The 16946-nt window shown below is 41.6% G+C and overlaps 1 protein-coding gene and 1 long non-coding RNA gene across 6 annotated transcripts; both read right to left on the reverse strand.

Annotated features, from left to right (window-relative positions):
- Positions 1 to 450: 450 nt before the first annotated feature.
- Positions 451 to 4310, reverse strand: LOC147452177 (uncharacterized). The gene is made up of 2 exons (XR_015188878.1): positions 2113 to 4310; positions 451 to 2034 (listed from the first exon to the last, which is right to left on the reverse strand). It is a non-coding gene; the product is annotated as an uncharacterized LOC147452177 (long non-coding RNA).
- Positions 4311 to 11604: 7294 nt separating this feature from the next.
- Positions 11605 to 15210, reverse strand: LOC147452178 (aquaporin PIP1-1-like). 5 transcript variants are annotated; one of them, XM_086517967.1, is made up of 5 exons: positions 15064 to 15210; positions 14557 to 14926; positions 12933 to 13228; positions 12350 to 12490; positions 11605 to 11840 (listed from the first exon to the last, which is right to left on the reverse strand). In XM_086517967.1, exons 2-5 carry the CDS (start codon positions 14891 to 14893, stop codon positions 11748 to 11750), a joined length of 867 nt encoding a protein of 288 aa, XP_086374093.1. In that variant the 5' UTR covers positions 14894 to 14926; positions 15064 to 15210; the 3' UTR covers positions 11605 to 11747. The 5 variants fall into 5 exon arrangements, with proteins under 5 accessions (XP_086374093.1, XP_086374094.1, XP_086374097.1 ...); XM_086517968.1 differs by having other exon boundaries at positions 15060 to 15198; XM_086517971.1 differs by having other exon boundaries at positions 14557 to 14923; positions 15064 to 15187.
- Between the last annotated feature and the right edge of the window lie 1736 nt (positions 15211 to 16946).

A 16946-nucleotide genomic window follows, 5' to 3' on the forward strand; every position in this document is an offset into this window, starting at 1 on the left:
GCACCCAAAGATCAGGTAATGAATAGTCAGTCTATTCACTCGTGGGGGAGGCCGATGCTGGAAATGGATGAGAATCAAATGGTAACTTTTGTCGTGCATTCTGATGGTGTTAGAGGTGTCCCAATGATAAAATATCATGATCATTTTTTTCTGCTACCAGGGGCTAGTGTATGACGATAGTTTCCTTAGAAGAGCGGGAGGCTCACGGCAAGGGCTTGTCGCTAGAGTCCAAGGCAAGGATGCGGTGTTGTCTCACTACATCGGGCGTTTCAACCACAAAAAGGTTTGTAGAAACAATTCAAGTACTTGGCAATTGTACTCATCTCACCTACGACCCATAAATTCATTGCAATTTTTATGTAGATCATAATATATCACAAGGAATACTCCGATGACAATGCAAAGTTTCCACTGTTTGCAATGAAAGTTATTACAAGATTGTGTGGTGGGCACCCCTTCCCACTAAACGCAAAAAGACTAAGTCTGATTGAGAAACATTTTGCTCTACAAGTATTTGGCATTGGGTATGGGTGCCAAGCACTCAGAGCCCCCTATTTCATGTCCTACACAGCTCAGGCTCTAGCTGCAAGGGTTGAAGACCCGGAAAGCTTAGATCCGTACAACAAGCGGCTGTTTCTAAGGGAAAGAAGACGCTTGATGCCCGTGGGGATGCTGCCATCAACAGAGGAACGATATCGTCTACAGAGCTTGCACATCGAAGAGGTACAAAGTGAGGAAGAAGGAGGTGCATCGAAGAGGATAAAAACGATGGGCTCAGGTCCATCTTCTCCCGCTCCTGACTCGTGACCGTCACCACCTCACATGGCCCTCCGCCGCATTTGAAGCTCCCCAAGCCATCTGTTTCTTCTCTTTGCGGATGTGTTGTAAAGACCGTGTAATTTCTGAACTCTTAAGAAGTTCCTTCTGCCTTGCTTTATGAATTAGTCGTCTATAAGTCCATTGTTGTAACTCTAATAGGCTATTGGCCTTTTCTTTTTCTCCCCCATGTCGAGTGTGCTTAAAATAACCTGTTCTTTCCATGTAGTGGGTTTTTTTCCATGCCTTGTGTGGACCATATTGATAGTGAGCCGTATGTATTGGCAAAATATGGACCATGGTTGAACAGTATGTGCTGCATTGAAATAAAACAAAATGGTCAGTAGAGTACAATTTAAAATTTTGTTTTGTATACGTAGAATGCCAACCCACCATGTAATGTGTGATATGTTGCCCACCTCACCGTGTAAGGTAAGCCTTTTTCCAATCCAGCAAGGATGCTTGAAATGATGTGAGCTTACTTTGGTCCCAAGAATGCTGCTCAACATAATGGAAAATTTTATCTCGTGATTTCCACACGTTAGCCTTGTGGTTCTGGATTTCCCCACCACCAGCATTGTCTTTAACCACTTTATGTAACTGTTTCCATTTGTAGAACATGTTTCTCCTTTCTTCTCTATTTGAATCTTTGAGGCTAAACCCAAGAAACCGTCTCCGCCTATTGATGCTTTCCTCGGTACCTTGTACCAACTTTGAGACATCTTAGGGTCCTCTTCGATTTTGACATTGCCTCCATGAAAACCAATGTCTGAGAGCACTCCCTCTAATGCTTTGATCACTCTTTTTGACTCACTCTCTGGCTTTAATGTCCATGCAAAACATATGTACAAATGATCCACCTTTTCAATTATTCGACAGAGTGCATGAAGTGTACAGATGTGAACTCTACTCAGAGGAATATCAAGCACTGGTTTAAAAGTTTTATCTTAAAGATGTCTATTGGGAGCTCTAATCCATTGCACACTCTCAAGTGATTGTGCATGAGCCATGCAATATAAGCATGGATTCGCGACAGCTGCTCCGTGTGTTATGTTGTACATACACTTAAGAGTCTTTAAGTCACATGTGCCATTCCACTGTGTAGTCACCAAATCCTTCCACTGAAAGAACGGCTCCGTTTCTTTGTTCACTGATGATAGAAGGAATTTGGGTTTGACAAAATTTCCAATCGAGGATTTCAAAATTTTCCTTATCAACCTGCAATGAAAAATGAAAACACAAAATCAAAAACCAAATAATCAATATTTTTGTTATCATAGAGTGAACGAAGTATACCTGAAATGATCCTAGAGTTAGAATGTTGTTTTCTGATTGCACACTGAAGTATCGTGGATCCTCTTTTGTTATTGATGGATCCAGAGCTCTGTTCATGAGGGTAATGGGGACTCTCTCCAACTTCTTGTTCTTCAGGACCTCGCACTCGTCGAGCTTCAAAACAAACTTGAGAACCCTACCGCACTCGTCTCGACTGATGTCAAAGAAGTGAACTGCATACCTTTGCAATGCTTCAAGATCAACGAAGAGGTTGTTGTGCTCGTTAAACTGTACCTCTCTGCTGTCCTAGCCTAAGAACGTTGCTTCAATATGGAATGGTGACCCAAGTTTCTCAAACACCTCATCGTTTACGTGCTGGCGAGCAGCCTTTACATGTGATGGCTTTGGCAGCAATGATCCTCTCTGTAGTTTATTTTGAGACTTTTTAGCTAATGCTTTGAAGAGTGCCCTGTATCCCATCTGCAAGATGCCACTCTCATCAAGTATTGCTTGCACTTCCATTGGTTCCAGCTGATTCTCGTTCATGAAGGAGGTAAGTAGCATCCCTTTCAACTTACGAATTTTTTTTTGAGTTATCATCTCTTCAACTACTTCTTTTGGAACTAGACAGCTCTAATGCACTCCGGCATTGAAGCCTGCACCGTTCAAGTTTGGATGCAGTAAAGACCTGCCAAAAAAGCACAATGCGTTATGATCATGTATAGGAAAGTAAGTGTATCCATTTCTTAATGAAGCACATTGAAGAAAAAAACTTCGAGTTGCCTTAAAGCTCGTATTCGTTTTTTCAGGCCACCACTACCAACCTTCATGTTCTCAATGTTGCACAGATCTTGTTTTGTTTTCTGACTACCAAGCACGGTGTTTTTCTCTCGCAAACTTGTGATCTTCTTCTCAAGGCCTTGGATTGTCTCTCTGTTTGATGAAATATTTTGAGAGCATGCTTCATTAAGTTTCTTCATCTGCATTTTCTCCATTGCTAGGAAGTTTCTTTGCCTTTTCGCATTCAATCCTCTCATTTCCAAATGTTTGGTGTATCCCAATAGCCCATCCTTTCCATCGCATGTGAAATGTAGGAGGTTAGTGATATTAGCAAAGGGAGGTGGCGCATTTGTCGTAGGATCCTTTGGATAAATAGACCCATCGGTCCACAAATCCAAATGATGTTCCTTGTTTGTCCTTCTAAGTTCTTTCTCCCGTTGAGATAAGAAAGACTCCCTCCTACGTTTCTGCAACGGTGCGTACTCTTGCAATACATCAACATGAAGATGATGTGTGTTCTTTCTTTGGGTAAGTGTTAAAGATGAAGGGGCTGAGGATTGTAAGTTCAAATTAGTGTTTTCATCAGGAAAAGATGCATTCTCCATTCCTAGAGTTGATAGAGAAGAAGACAAAGAAATGTCTCAGGTTTTGGGAGGGAAATCCATATTCTCAAGTTTAGAGTTGATAGATTTCGTTTGGCTTATGTTTCTGGAGGGAACACTTGTAAGTTGAAATTTCAAATCATTAGTCATACGGTTAGTTGAATTCCTAACTGTTGAGATGTCGAGCTCTACACCTTGAGCTGGCATCCACTACGGGTCTTGGCCGCTTACGGCATTTACTCACTGGCGCATTAGGTGACCGACACGGAGGATCTCTGCCAGTGATTCTACAGCTGGACTACACTTATAGTGCCAGCCTAATACGCTTCTAGCGAGTTCACACTTAGTGACCGCATGTACATATGTGCTACTTTTCAGCTTTAGCACTTAGTCATTTTGTACTCTCTTTTCTGTGAAGAAAAAGAAGAAGCTTTCCATCTCTGTGTGCTTTGTGCTTGTCTTGTGTAGCTCTCTTGCATCCTCATTCTTTACACTAACAAGAGAACGAAGGATAAGAATGATAAAGACGGCAGCTATCTACCAAAGAATGTCATTTTGGCTTTTTGTTGCACAGAAAAGTATCACATAAAATGCACAATTCAACATTTTCATTTTCTCTCTCTAAGCCAACGTGGCACTTCTTACAGGGCCCAAAAGTGAGTCCAACTTTCTCCTAATGTATGAGGAATCCTAACAACAGATATACGCGCCTTCAAGATGACGAGTATCAAAAATCATGTGTTGATTGGAATGCAAGTGATGCAAAGGCAATGTTGGACATCGTGGAATCTCTTACAAAGGAAACTTTGTTAGACGTATAGACTTTTAATGATATTTTATTCAAGCTCATCTGAATGTATGATTGGGATTATGATGCACGCAGTCACCCTCCTTGGAAAGCTATTTGCCATTAAGTTTTCAACCAAAAGTTTCATGCAATCTTTTCTTATGAAGGCTAAGGTTATTCATAATCAAATATCGATTATGAAAAGTGCACCTGAGGGATGCACCTTCAAGAAACTATTCATATAACGTCCATTCAAAGGGTACTAAAAAAACCCTTTATTTACATGCTTAAGGTATTAAAATGACCCCTTTTTCTTCAAAAACTTACGGGTTTTTCTCTAAAATCGATTTAAAAACCCCTTCTGTTAATATAACTTTGGGCAATTAAAAAACCCAATCATTTGAACTCACATGGTACCCCTCAGAATTGCACTAACCAGTATTCAATTAGCTACTTTGGTACTCACAAAATTGCCTGAGGTGCACAAAACGGTGTCTAGGACACTTCGGCTGCAAATCACGAAGGTAAAGATGGAATTTGATTATCTCAACTCTTTTCTCATTGAAGAGGTATCCTTGTTCATAAATCAAGGCAAAATTCAGATTTTTGACAAAGGTGTTGAAGCACTTGGTGCTTTGGATTCCATAAAGAAGACCAGTAGCCGTTGTTACGGCTGTGGGAAGCGTGGTCATTTGTCTAGAGATTGCAAATCCAAAGACAAAGACAGAAGCTCTACAAAGAACAAAGACAAAGGCAAGAATGATGAGGAAAGCAAGTGACAATGAATAAGGGAAAGAAAAAACGGAGTTTTCTAGTGTGGTGGTGACTACACTGGCAAGGGCTCCTGGCTTTTAGTCGAGTGGATATTGTTGCTACTATTAGCTTCATCCAAGGAGAGGCTTGTGAGTGGCAGAGAGGGGCAAACAATTCTGTCTACAGATAATTTGGACCCTTGTGTTGGAGCTCAAATTATTGGTGTTTGAACCCGTCTGTTGGAGTTCAAGGCACTTACATCTAGTAGGGAGCCAATGAGATGTAATTATAGCACCATGGATGAGTGCACCAATCCATTTTTGTTGGACAAATTATGGACAAGATGTGTTTTGAAGTTCATTATCTAAGAGTGTTTGGACATGATGCATTCACAGTTCATTATCTAAGAGTGTTTGGACATGATGCATTCACAGTTCACATATGGGGATTCTTGGTCATAGTCTACAATTCAGCTTTCTAAAAGGCATCTAGTGCTCAAGACGGAATTCTTCTTAAGTGACATGTTGATACTAGCAAATCCAAGGTGTATCCAGCATGGAAACTATTGTTGGTGTGTCCATGGTACATTTATAACCACTATGAGCTATAGAGAGGGTGTTAAAGTTCATGGCATCTCAAGTGAATATCCCAATGTTATCACAATATTTATTTTGGGATAAGGTATCTATTTTACTTATTTGTCAAATCTTGGGTAGGGCAATTTACCTAGGTGTCTATATATGCAACCACTGTCCCCATTGTAAAATATCTATTTATCAATTCATTGCCAAGGTTGACTGGTTCACTTCTCTCTCTCTCTCTCTCTCTCTCTCTCTCTCTCTCTCTCTCTCTCTCTCTCTCTCTCTCTCTCTCTCTCTCTCTCTCTCTCTCTCTCTCTCTCTCTCTCTCTCTCTCTCTCTCTCTCTCTCTCTCTCTCTCTCTCTCTCTCTCTCTCTCTCTCTCTCTCTCTCTCGTGCACTCTCTCCTGGTTCGATCGCTTTCGCATCATCAACTCTGACCCCCCCCCACCCCCCCCCCCCCCCCCCCCCCCCCCCCCCCCCCCGAGCATAGAAGAGGGTGTATGGCTATCACACAGATAATTTTCATGTTTTCACTTGGGAGTGTTGCTATCACATGACGAAGCAAGAAGCAATCTACATATCAAGTATAGATGCAAAGTACATGGGTATTGCAATGGCAGAATATGAGATTACATAGTTGGATCTACTGTGACAATCTTAACAACATACCATTGCATCGAAACCCAATCTTTCATGCAAGGAAAAAACACATTGAGGTGCATTATCACTCATCCGAGAGAGGATCTTGGCAAGCAATGTCGACCTTGCGTGCAAGGCAATAGATAGCAGGTTGCAAATATCTTCACTAAGGCTCTTCAAGTGCAGAAGTTGTGGCAGTTTCAAGCGATCCTTGGCATACGGGACATCGCATTGAGATTTAGAGAGAGTGTTGAGATGTCAAGCTCAACATATACTACTCTTTGATGACTATCAGATCAATATGATAGCTATCGTGATTGGTGCACCTTGGTGGATACACATATATTTGCTATTGATACTACAACTGCACTACACTGACTTGATCTACCTATCAGAGTGATGGCACATTTATCCATCCGTCTCACTCACTCACTAGCGGTTCACATTACCTCTTAGCTTGAGTAAGTGAAGAAGAGAAGAACAATTTTTTGCTTCCATTTGTGTGTGTGTGTGTGCGCGCACTTGCGTGCGTGTGCATGCCTATGTGCATTTGCAAGAGCTCAAGCTATATACAATGCCCTTGGATGAAAGTTTGAAGTTGGGGAATGATGCAAGTCAAGTGTTTGAGAAATCTACCATGTATGGGAAGATGGTTGGTAACTTGATCTACTTGACTATTGAGCTATACAATTGGATTGGTGAGTTAGTGTATGGAGTCTTCTAGGAAGCCACACTTGGATACAGTGAGGCACACATTGCACTATGTGAGTGATACTTTTGATTATGCAATCTTGTATAAAGTTGATGTTGAGTTGCAGCACTATGGTTACACATATACGGATTGGTAGGCTCGTAACACATATGGTCATAGGTCTACCAGTGGTTTCATGTTTTCACTTGAGAGTGTTGTTATCACATGGAGTAGCAAGAAGCAACCTACAGTCACTGTATTGAGTATAGAGGCAGAGTACATGGGTGTTGCAGCGGTAGCAAAATGAGGTTGCATAGTTGGGATTGCTACTTCATGAATTTGGAATATGGGTATAGAGGTCGATTGTCATCTACTATGAAAACCTTAGTAGCATACAATTGTCTCAAAACTCAATGTTTTATGTGAGGAAAAAACATATTGAGGTGCATTACTAGGTCATTAGAGAGAGGATCTTGGAAAGCAACGTCAACCTTGAGTACGTGACGATAGATGAGCAGGTTGCATTGAGCGCGAGAGAGAGTGTTAGAGATATCAAGCTCAACATATACTACTCTTTGATGACTATCGCCAACAATGATAATAGTTATCACGATTGGCCTGCCTTGGGAGATACACATATCTTCGCTAGTGATACTACAACTGGACTATACCAACTTGGTTTACCTATCGAACTGATGACACAGTTAGTCATCCAGCTCATGCACTCACTAGCGGTTCACATTAGACGGTTGTACTAATTTTCCCTTATGTTATATTTCTCTTTTTAATGCATTGTAGACCTCTTACCTTGAGTTAGTGTGAAGAACAAGAAGAACAAGTTTTGCGGCTTCCATCTGTGTGTGTGTGTGTGTGTGTGTGCGCATGCACATGCACACTTGCAAGAGCTCAAGCTCTCTTCTTCTCTCTCTCTTAACATGAATTGTGAGTGGATCATCTTGCTTTTCTTTCATTGGTCCTTTTACGACACAGGGCGCCAACCTTTTGTTAAGTGTCAGGGGCAAGTCTAAATGCTCATCACTCGCATGACTTATTTGAATTAGGGAGAAACGTTCCACTTTCCAGAAGAAGTTTCTTGAGAAGAGTGAGCAATAGCTTATAAGAGGAGTAAAATTTGGTGGAGAAAGACATGCTTTAGTCGTGGCCTTCACACGGGACTACATAAGCATTATAAAGCTTGCATTATTTGTGTTTAAGTTTTGTGTGTACCTTTCTCTTTATTAATGAAGTAAAGTTAGGGGCCCTTTGCTCTCTCTCTCTCTCTCTCTCTCTCTCTCTCTCTCTCTCTCTCTCTCTCTCTCTCTCTCTCCCCTTGATTTGAAAGCTTTGGCATCATCAACTCTGATACCCCCCCCCCCCTCCCCCGGCCCCGGCCCCATCTCCCTTGGAGCACAGAAGAGGGTGTATGGCTATCACAAGGACAAAATATTTTAGACATGTTCAAAAAGTATGGTATGGTTGATTTTAAGCCATATAGTTATCTCATAACACAATGTTTCATTTGAGGAAAAAACACGTTGAGGTGCGTTGCCATATCATTTGAGAAGGATGTTGGCACAGGCACCATCGACCTTCAGTGTGTGATGATAGATAAGCAGGTTGCAAATATATTCAGGAAGGCCCTTGAAGTACAGAAGTTGCGGTGGTGTTAAGTGATCATTGGCATATGAGAGATGGCATTGAGCTTGAGAGAGAGTGTTGAGATGTCAAGCTCAACATATACTACTATTTGATGATTATCACTGACAGTGATGATAGTTATTATGATTGCCTCACCTTGGTGGATATGCTGACTACACCAACTTGGTCTACCTACCGGAGTGATGGCACACTTATCCATCCATCTCACTCACTCACTAACGATTCACATTAGATAGTTGTACTAATTTTTCCTTATATTATATTTTTCTTTTTCCTGCATTGTAAACCTCTTATCTTGAGTTAGTAAAGAAACAAGTTTTTGTTTTCATGTGTGTGTGTGTGTGTGTGTGTGTGTGTGTGTGTGTGTGTGCGCATGTGCGTGCTCACTTGCAAGAGCTCAAGCTCTCTTCTTCTCTCGCTCTTAACATGAATTGTGAGTGGATTGGTTTGCATTGCTTTTGTTGGTCCTTTTGCGACACAAGGCACCAACCTTTTGTTGAGTGTCACGGGCAAGTCTAAATGCTCATGACTTGCATGACTCATTTGCATTAGTGAGAAACATTCCAGGTTTCATAAGGAATTTCTTTACAAGAATGAGCAGTAGCTTATAAGAGGAGTATAGTTTGGTGGAGAAAGGCATGCTCTAGTCCCCTGCCTTCACACAGGACTACATAAGCATTATTATTTGTGTTTAAGCTTTGTGTGTACTTTTCTCTTTATTAATAAAGTAAGTTTTTTCAAAATACATTTTCAAACTTGAGTCTCAACATTATTCAAAAGTAAGGGGCCCTTTGCTCGCTCTGTCTCTCTCTCTCTCTCTCTCTCTCTCTCTCTCTCTCTCTCTCTCTCTCTCTCTCTCTCTCTCTCTCTCTCTCTTTCCTGCTTCTTTTTCTCTCACCTGTGATAAATATGAAGCAATCATGGACCTCTTTCTTTTAAAAGTGGTCAGTTGAGCTTGAATTGCTTTAAGTAATATGAAGCAACCATGATTGCTCGGAGGGGGAACCCGTTCACAAGAAGATTTGGAAATTTTCTAATGTAAACAAACATAGCCTTTTTCAGCGTTTTTCATACAATGCATAACATCATGAGCTTCTGGGAGGGAGGCACCGCATACCTAGCTAGGTACGATTGGGGATAGGGGACACCCCCCCCTCCCTTCCCAACCGGGCCGGCAGTCCCCTATCCCCAATCGTACCTAGCTAGGTATGCGGTGCCTCCCTCACAGAAGCTCATGATGTTGAGGTAAGTCAGAATGTGGGAGTTATTGTGAGACTTTGTCCAAAACTTCTTGTAATTGGTTGGTTTCTGTTTTTTGTGGTATGTATAAGGCCTTGGTAAATCGTGGACAACAATTGTGGGCCGTTGGATAAGAGTTGGTTGATTAGTGCAACATGGCAACAAAATGATGACAAACTTGTTTCCATCCTATTTCTTAAAAAGAGGGACCTTTTTTTTGTGTGGAGAGTATGCTGCTAGGAATCTAACCTTGGTAGGCAAAAGGTTTTGGAACACCACCTTGAATGCAAAGATTATAGAAAACGTGTTGTGGTTACCTCCGAATTGGGGGCGTAAATACAAGCTTAATTGAGAAAGATTAACTAATTGTGTCATGTTAATCCAACCTGTCTTTTGAGGAAACTCTTTAGCACTAGAATGGTAACATGACACTTTTATGTCCTTGGACACTTTTGTGTCCTGTTAACTCACCATTTTTCTTGAATTATTTGAAGAGTATGAAAATGAATTTCTAAGTGCTATATATCCACAATGTTGCCTTATGAGCTGAGTTCTCAACATGTTTTGATGCTTGTAGGGAGAGATAAGTGTTAAAATTGAAAGTTATGACCAATTTACAAGAATTGCATAATCCTGTTTTTTGGCCAAAATTAGCACTTTTATGATTTTTTTGGTGGCTTTCTTGATATCCAAATTCAATTTTGATTGTGTAAGTGTAATGTATAACATAAAGCTAATCTTCCTTGAGTTTTGGGGGACCTAATATGCTATATAGCATAGTATACGATGATGGTTGAGTTTTTTTATTACTGAAGAATACGATACATTTTAGAGTAGTAAGTATAACTTTCTCAATATTGCTAGTTTCTTAGGCCAATTGTTTGTATTTTGTAGGTAGTAACCATATCTAATCATAGACTACAAACTTGGCTAGATATTGAGTAGTTTCTATGGGTTTCTAGAGGTCATAATGCTAAACCCAGTTTTTTCATGTTTGCTGTATGTAGCACTTTATCATTGCCCCCAAGGTTCCAATTGTAAGAGATCCATTATCCTTTTGACATGCTCCATGAATCCTTTTGAATCCAAAGGCCCAAAGGGAACTAAGAAAACATGTATATAGTATCTGTATTGAGCGTGACTATAGAAACTTTGATGATAGGTCCACAAAATGGCAAAAATGCAACTTTTTTGTACCTTTTTTTTTGCCCAAAAAAAAATTAGTGAGGTAAAAGCAACCATATGTTTTGGTCACCAACCCATTGAAGTTAACAGGGCATTTTATCTCATGTCCTACAAAAATCCCCACTCTTATTTATATGCAATCAACCATAAGAAATTGCTCTTTTGGGAAAAATGAACCAGTCCATCAACTTTGGAGGCTAGTAGTGACCAAGGGATGAGAAAAATTACAAGTTTCTCTTTTTTTCCATATGTAGTAGTTATTGAACTATAAGCTCATGAAAGGATTTTTCAAAATGAGTGGATCTACTATGGTTTTTGGATTTTTTTCCCAAAACCTTGAAAGGACACTTTTATGTCCTGTTAGGTTACCATTCTAGTGCTAAATCAATTTAAAGAGTTACCTTTGTTTATGTTTATGTCAGCAAGCTCAAAGAAAAAGCCAAACAAAAACAACAATATACAGCTCCACTTACACTTGATCTTGCAAACAACATTGTATACTTCGACGAAAAAGATCACATTCAAGATGGAGAGCTTACAAGCAAACAAAGATTTCATTATGGAAGTGTTGTCTAGTGAGTCAAAGGGCTATGGCACGTGTGTGTGTGTGTGTGTGTGTGTGTGTGTGTGTGTGTGTGTGTGTGTGTGTGTGTGAGAGAGAGAGAGAGAGAGAGAGAGAGAGAGAGAGAGACTTTAGGGCAGCTGAAAGCATAAGAAGCACACATATAGGAATATCCATCTCAACGTGATTTGAAGGGCAGAGCGCGAATGACGATGACATGATATGCGCATGCCAAACTTGCGCCAATGAAGGGTCCAACCCAGAAGATCCACTGCAACCCAGAAAAAAGCACTGTGTTAATACATAGTCTTAAGACTTTGCTTTCTAAGTAAATTTCATAAAAACCATACCACAAGAAGTTTTGGACAAATTCTCCCACATTCTGACTTACCTCAACATCATGAGCTTCTGTGAGGGAGGCAGGCATAGCTAGCTAGGTGCGATTGGGGGCAAGGGACCGCCGGCCCGGTGGGGGGGCCGGTGGTCCCCTGCCCCCAATCGTACCTAGCTAGGTATGCGGTGCCTCTCGAGCAAAAGCTCATGATGTTATGCATTGTATGGGAAACACTAAAAAAAGCTCCGTTTTCTTACATGAGAAAATTTCCAAATCTTCTTGTGAAATACTCTACATTGAAATATTTGGATTGAAGAAGCAAAATATACTGCTGTGAATTTTAAGAATATATGTAAATCTTAATCCTTCGTTTTTAGCGCATAGTTTGCAATACTAAGAAATGTAAATCTATTTTCTTGTTTGCATATTCTCAATGAATCTCTTACATGGTCATCCCAGGCATGCTTCTGGTTGTAAATAATGGCGGCTCCTAAGCTCCTTGCAGGGTTGATGCCAGTGCCAGTGATGGGAATGGTGGCCAGATGCACCAAGAAGACTGCAAATCCGATTGGAAGAGGTGCTAACAACTGCACAAGCGTCCGAGAAACATTACCAAACATGGAGAAAGTTACAGATATCTGATATGCATAGTTGTTTTGATGTTTTTTCCATACTTCTATACTTGTATGCTTTTACCATATGTGTACACATACATGTATAGATATATACATATAGATACACCATGCATACATACATCACAAGGCACGGGCCGGTGGTCCAGTGCCTCCAATCGTACCTAGCTAGGTATTCAATGCCTCTCGAACAGAAGCTCATGATGTTATGCATTGTATGAAGAACACTGAAAAAGACTCCGTTTTCCTACATGAGAAAAACTATAAATCTTCTTGTGCATATATATGTGTGCATGTAGCTAAAAGAAAATACTATATTGTCCTTATGTATGCCATTAATACATGGCTAATGCCCATATCCTCTCCTGATTTCCAATGAACAGGGGCTCATAATTACCGGCACATGTGAGTCACGAGCACTCCGCTTGGCATCAGTTGCAGAGAAGACGGTGTAGACCAGAACAAATGTACCCACAATTTCTGCACCCAGCCCGTCACCTTTGGTGTACCCGTGCGCCACCGAATTTGCACCCCCGCCTTGCAATTGATAGAAGGAAGGTTGGAATCCCTTCACTATTCCAGCTCCACAGATTGCCCCGAGGCATTGCATTATTATGTAATACAGCATTCTCGGTAGCGACACCTTGCGTGCAAGAAACAAGCCCCATGTCACAGCTGGGTTAATGTGCCCTCCTGCAATAATTACTCATAATAGTCAATACAGAGAGCCTTTCTTAGTCTTTAAGCAGAGAATTACAGAAACCATATCCTTCTCTAGTGTTTTGTGGGGCTTTTCTCAAATTAAGGTAGTGACAACACAAGAATTTTGCAATCCCAGAAATAATATTTTCAAGTTTCTGCAAGGTACTGGGGATAAGGGCAAATTCCTTTTCTCCAAAGAAAAAAAAAAAAACTTCCTTTCAAAATTGCCTTCTCCTTATAAATTAATTCTTCCATGCAATGTTCTCAAGTTCAATTCATGAAATTCTCTCCTGTAGGAGTTTACTTTCTCCCGCTCCGGCACGACTAAGCTCTAATTCCCACATTACATGTTGCGATGACATCATGATTTGCTCCGAGGGAGGGACCACATGCCTAGCTTGTGGTTTGGGCCCGGCACTCCCCTACCCTAGAACGCACCAGCTAGGCATGTGGTCCCTCCCTCGTAGCAAATCATGATGTTGAGCACTATAGGGAAAGATAAGACGACAAGAGCTCCTTTCCCACATGGGAAAATGTCAAAAACTTCTTGTTGCATGCAAGGTGCTCACAAATTAGCTAAGATTTTGCCATTTTAGCACGGGTCTTGGCGGTCTAATTTCACTCGTTGACGATGTTTATCCCTTTGTAGTGTAGGCAATCTACATCTGGCTCTCTCTTCCAAGTGGAGATGTTCCGACATATAGACATGGCTATATGCAATCGAAAACAAGAGGACACATGAGGGCTCACATGGACATACAAGCAATCAAAGACATGCAGGATCACAAACCTACTAGCGACAAGAAAATCATGTTCACAAATAAATCGACCGTTAGTCTGTGCTTGAAAAAATCCTAGGTTTAGCCACCTAGAAATTTTGAGATTTACCTCTAGATAATTTTAAACTTGAAGGTGAGAAAACCTACAAAATTTAGAGAAATCTAGTGTAATGTAGTGCAAAAAGCTTCAAATTTAATCAATTAACCTCTAAAATTTCTCATAAATAGGTTTGCTAATGTTTTGGAAAAAGTTTTTTTTCCAGCATTACCATCAGTGCATTTTTTATCAGCTAAAATTTCAATAGATTTCAAGCTTCTCTTAAAGAAAGCAAGCAAAATTTCACACAGTATAGTGTGAAACCAGCAATTTATGGTCCAAATTTTGACAAATCAGGGAAAGGAAAAAGGTAAAAAAATTACTGATACCAAAGCAAATTACATGGCTATAACACAGGAATTGTTCCTACATGGAGAGAGAGAGAGAGAGAGAGAGAGAGAGAGAGAGAGAGAGAGAGAGAGAGAGAGAGAGAGAGATTTTACCTGAAATTCCAGCTGTGCAATAGACAAGAGCAAAGATCATCCCTCCAAAGGCCCATGCAATACCCTGAATCCCGACGCCGGGGCATGCGTTTTTGGCAGTGGGCTGCCCATGTTTGAACCCCATCACAGTTTGAATGGTGATGTAGAGGAAGAGCAAGGTCGCAAAAAACTCGGCGATGCCCGCACGCCAGAAGGACCATGATGTGAACTCAGAGGGCTCAATGAGCGCTGTCGCCGGAGGCTCGGAGTAGTCGCGTGTCTGAGCCGCAGTGCCCAATGGTTGCCTCTCATTAAACTTGTTAGCTCCTAGCCTCACATCCTCATCCTTAGCTTCCATGGCTACCTTAAGAGATGAGTCTTTTTCTCACTGCTGCACAAAGTAGGAGCTGAGGGTTCAAGATGAGTACAAATTAAGCTTGCAAAAATTGTGTGTAGAGAGAGAACTTGTGTGTGTGTATGTGCGACGTGACACACACACACACACAGAGAGAGAGAGAGAGAACCTGCCTGCGGAGAGAGTCGTTGCTTCTTGCTAGCTCTCTCTGTTGGGCTGCCCATATATGCACAGGAATGGAGGAAGAGCAGGCTAGCAGCTGCTAAGAAAGGGTGACGATGTTGGTTCCTGCTGACCTGGCACAGCAGAGAGAGCACCTGGACGGCGCGGTCCTACCATTCAAAAAAAGCTTTCAAAAAAAGGCTGCTCAACGCCCCCACCATTTTTGAGTGGAGTTCGACTAAAACCCCATCGGCCCATTGCCCCAGCAATTACTTGCAAACCACTGTACCAACAACACTTTACCACTTTACCAATTTTGTGCTTTGCCCGGCCTGGCGGAGAACACAATACCAAGACCTCTTAGAGCGCATTCGCACGAGTGAAGGGCGGGAATAAAACATACGTGAGTTGCATTGTCTCTTTGCCTTTGAATAGACTGAGCGTTGAAACATATCTCGTCCTCTTCCTGCTAAACAAAGCCTTGCTTCAGCCAACTTTGTCACTTTTGGTAGAGTTAGTTTGCGAGAGCTTCGTTGCTTACAAACAACCAAAAAATGCTAGCATCATCAAAACATTGCCTCTGCTTGTGCGTGAATTCACTCTTAGAGCTGAGTTGCATTTGTTACAATGGGGGGATTGGGGGTAAGCGGGCTCCCCCATAGGCCCTCTCAAGGTGGCTTGGGAGGGCCCCTTAGATGTGCCTCATACCACCCTCAAACATTTGTGGTGCCCGCTATCTTGAAAAGCAGAGTGAACGCTACAATGTACTCCACGTGGCATGTGCTCATTTCAAGGGTGGGCTTGGGTTGTGCTTTGCTTTTCGTCTAAGCAAGCGAGGCCCCACGTGTGCCACCTTTTGGATGCGCTTTTTGGATTGTGGTGTTGCACCGTCCCAACCTCTCTTATTCCCATGTCATTATGAATTATGAAATCACATCCAAACAAACAAGTGCAGATGCCACTACAACAAAAATTCCAAGATAATCACACCAAGCTCAAACACTACTACAATAATTTTAACCACTTTAAAGCTCAATACAATAATTATCAACTCAATTTGAACTGCATAGTAATTAGACTATAGATGATTGAAGCCAATACTCTTTCAAACTTCAAGTCAACATTTAAAATTTCAATACAATAATAGCACTCTTTCCTTGTTGTTTTCTTAACCCCCCCCCCCCCCCCCCCCCCCCCCCCCCCCCCCTCCTCTCTCTCTCTCTCTCTCTCTCTCTCTCTCTTTTCATAGATGCCACTTCCATCTTTTTTGGCCTGCTAAAGGCCTTAGGCTGGGTTCGAACGAGGCGGAGGCAGAGTGTGAGGAAGAGACGTGCGTCCTTAGTGGCACACACCCATTGGATAAATGCGAAGAGAGTTTTCTCGAGACCCACCATACTTTGGGCGAGCCCCCCCCTCCTGAAGAAACCCATCGACGGGGTACTTTTCAGCATGAAATGCGAAATGGTGGAGATCATCTCTACGCAGCAATTTGCCAGCCCCACGATCAACCTACACACTCTTCGCGCCATCACATTGTTGTTCAAGACTTCCATCCCATATGAACGTGAAGGAAGGAGGGACTAGAAACAACAGGTGTCTGATGTTGGGGTCGTATGAACCCGCCCTTAGTTCCCAAAGGGGTGAATGTAGTTCAATTTTCTTTGTAAGACAGGCCTCCCTAAGGGGCTCAAAAGTATGAATAGAAAACTATTCTCCAAAGCTCCATTTATTCTTTTGGGCATGCTTGAAAAAGACTCCAGAGAACAAAAGATTAAACAATATATTCGGAGAAGTTTGATCCGATGATGTGACGTCAGTGTTCGACAAAGATGTGCTTGAGCCCTTGAGCCGGTTGAAAATCGAGGTTAGCTGGTTGCAAAGGATGGTAAAGGGC

The sequence above is a fragment of the Adiantum capillus-veneris genome, chromosome 8 (genome assembly GCF_014529385.1).
Source record: "Adiantum capillus-veneris isolate H3 chromosome 8, ASM1452938v2, whole genome shotgun sequence".
NCBI lineage: Eukaryota > Viridiplantae > Streptophyta > Polypodiopsida > Polypodiales > Pteridaceae > Adiantum > Adiantum capillus-veneris.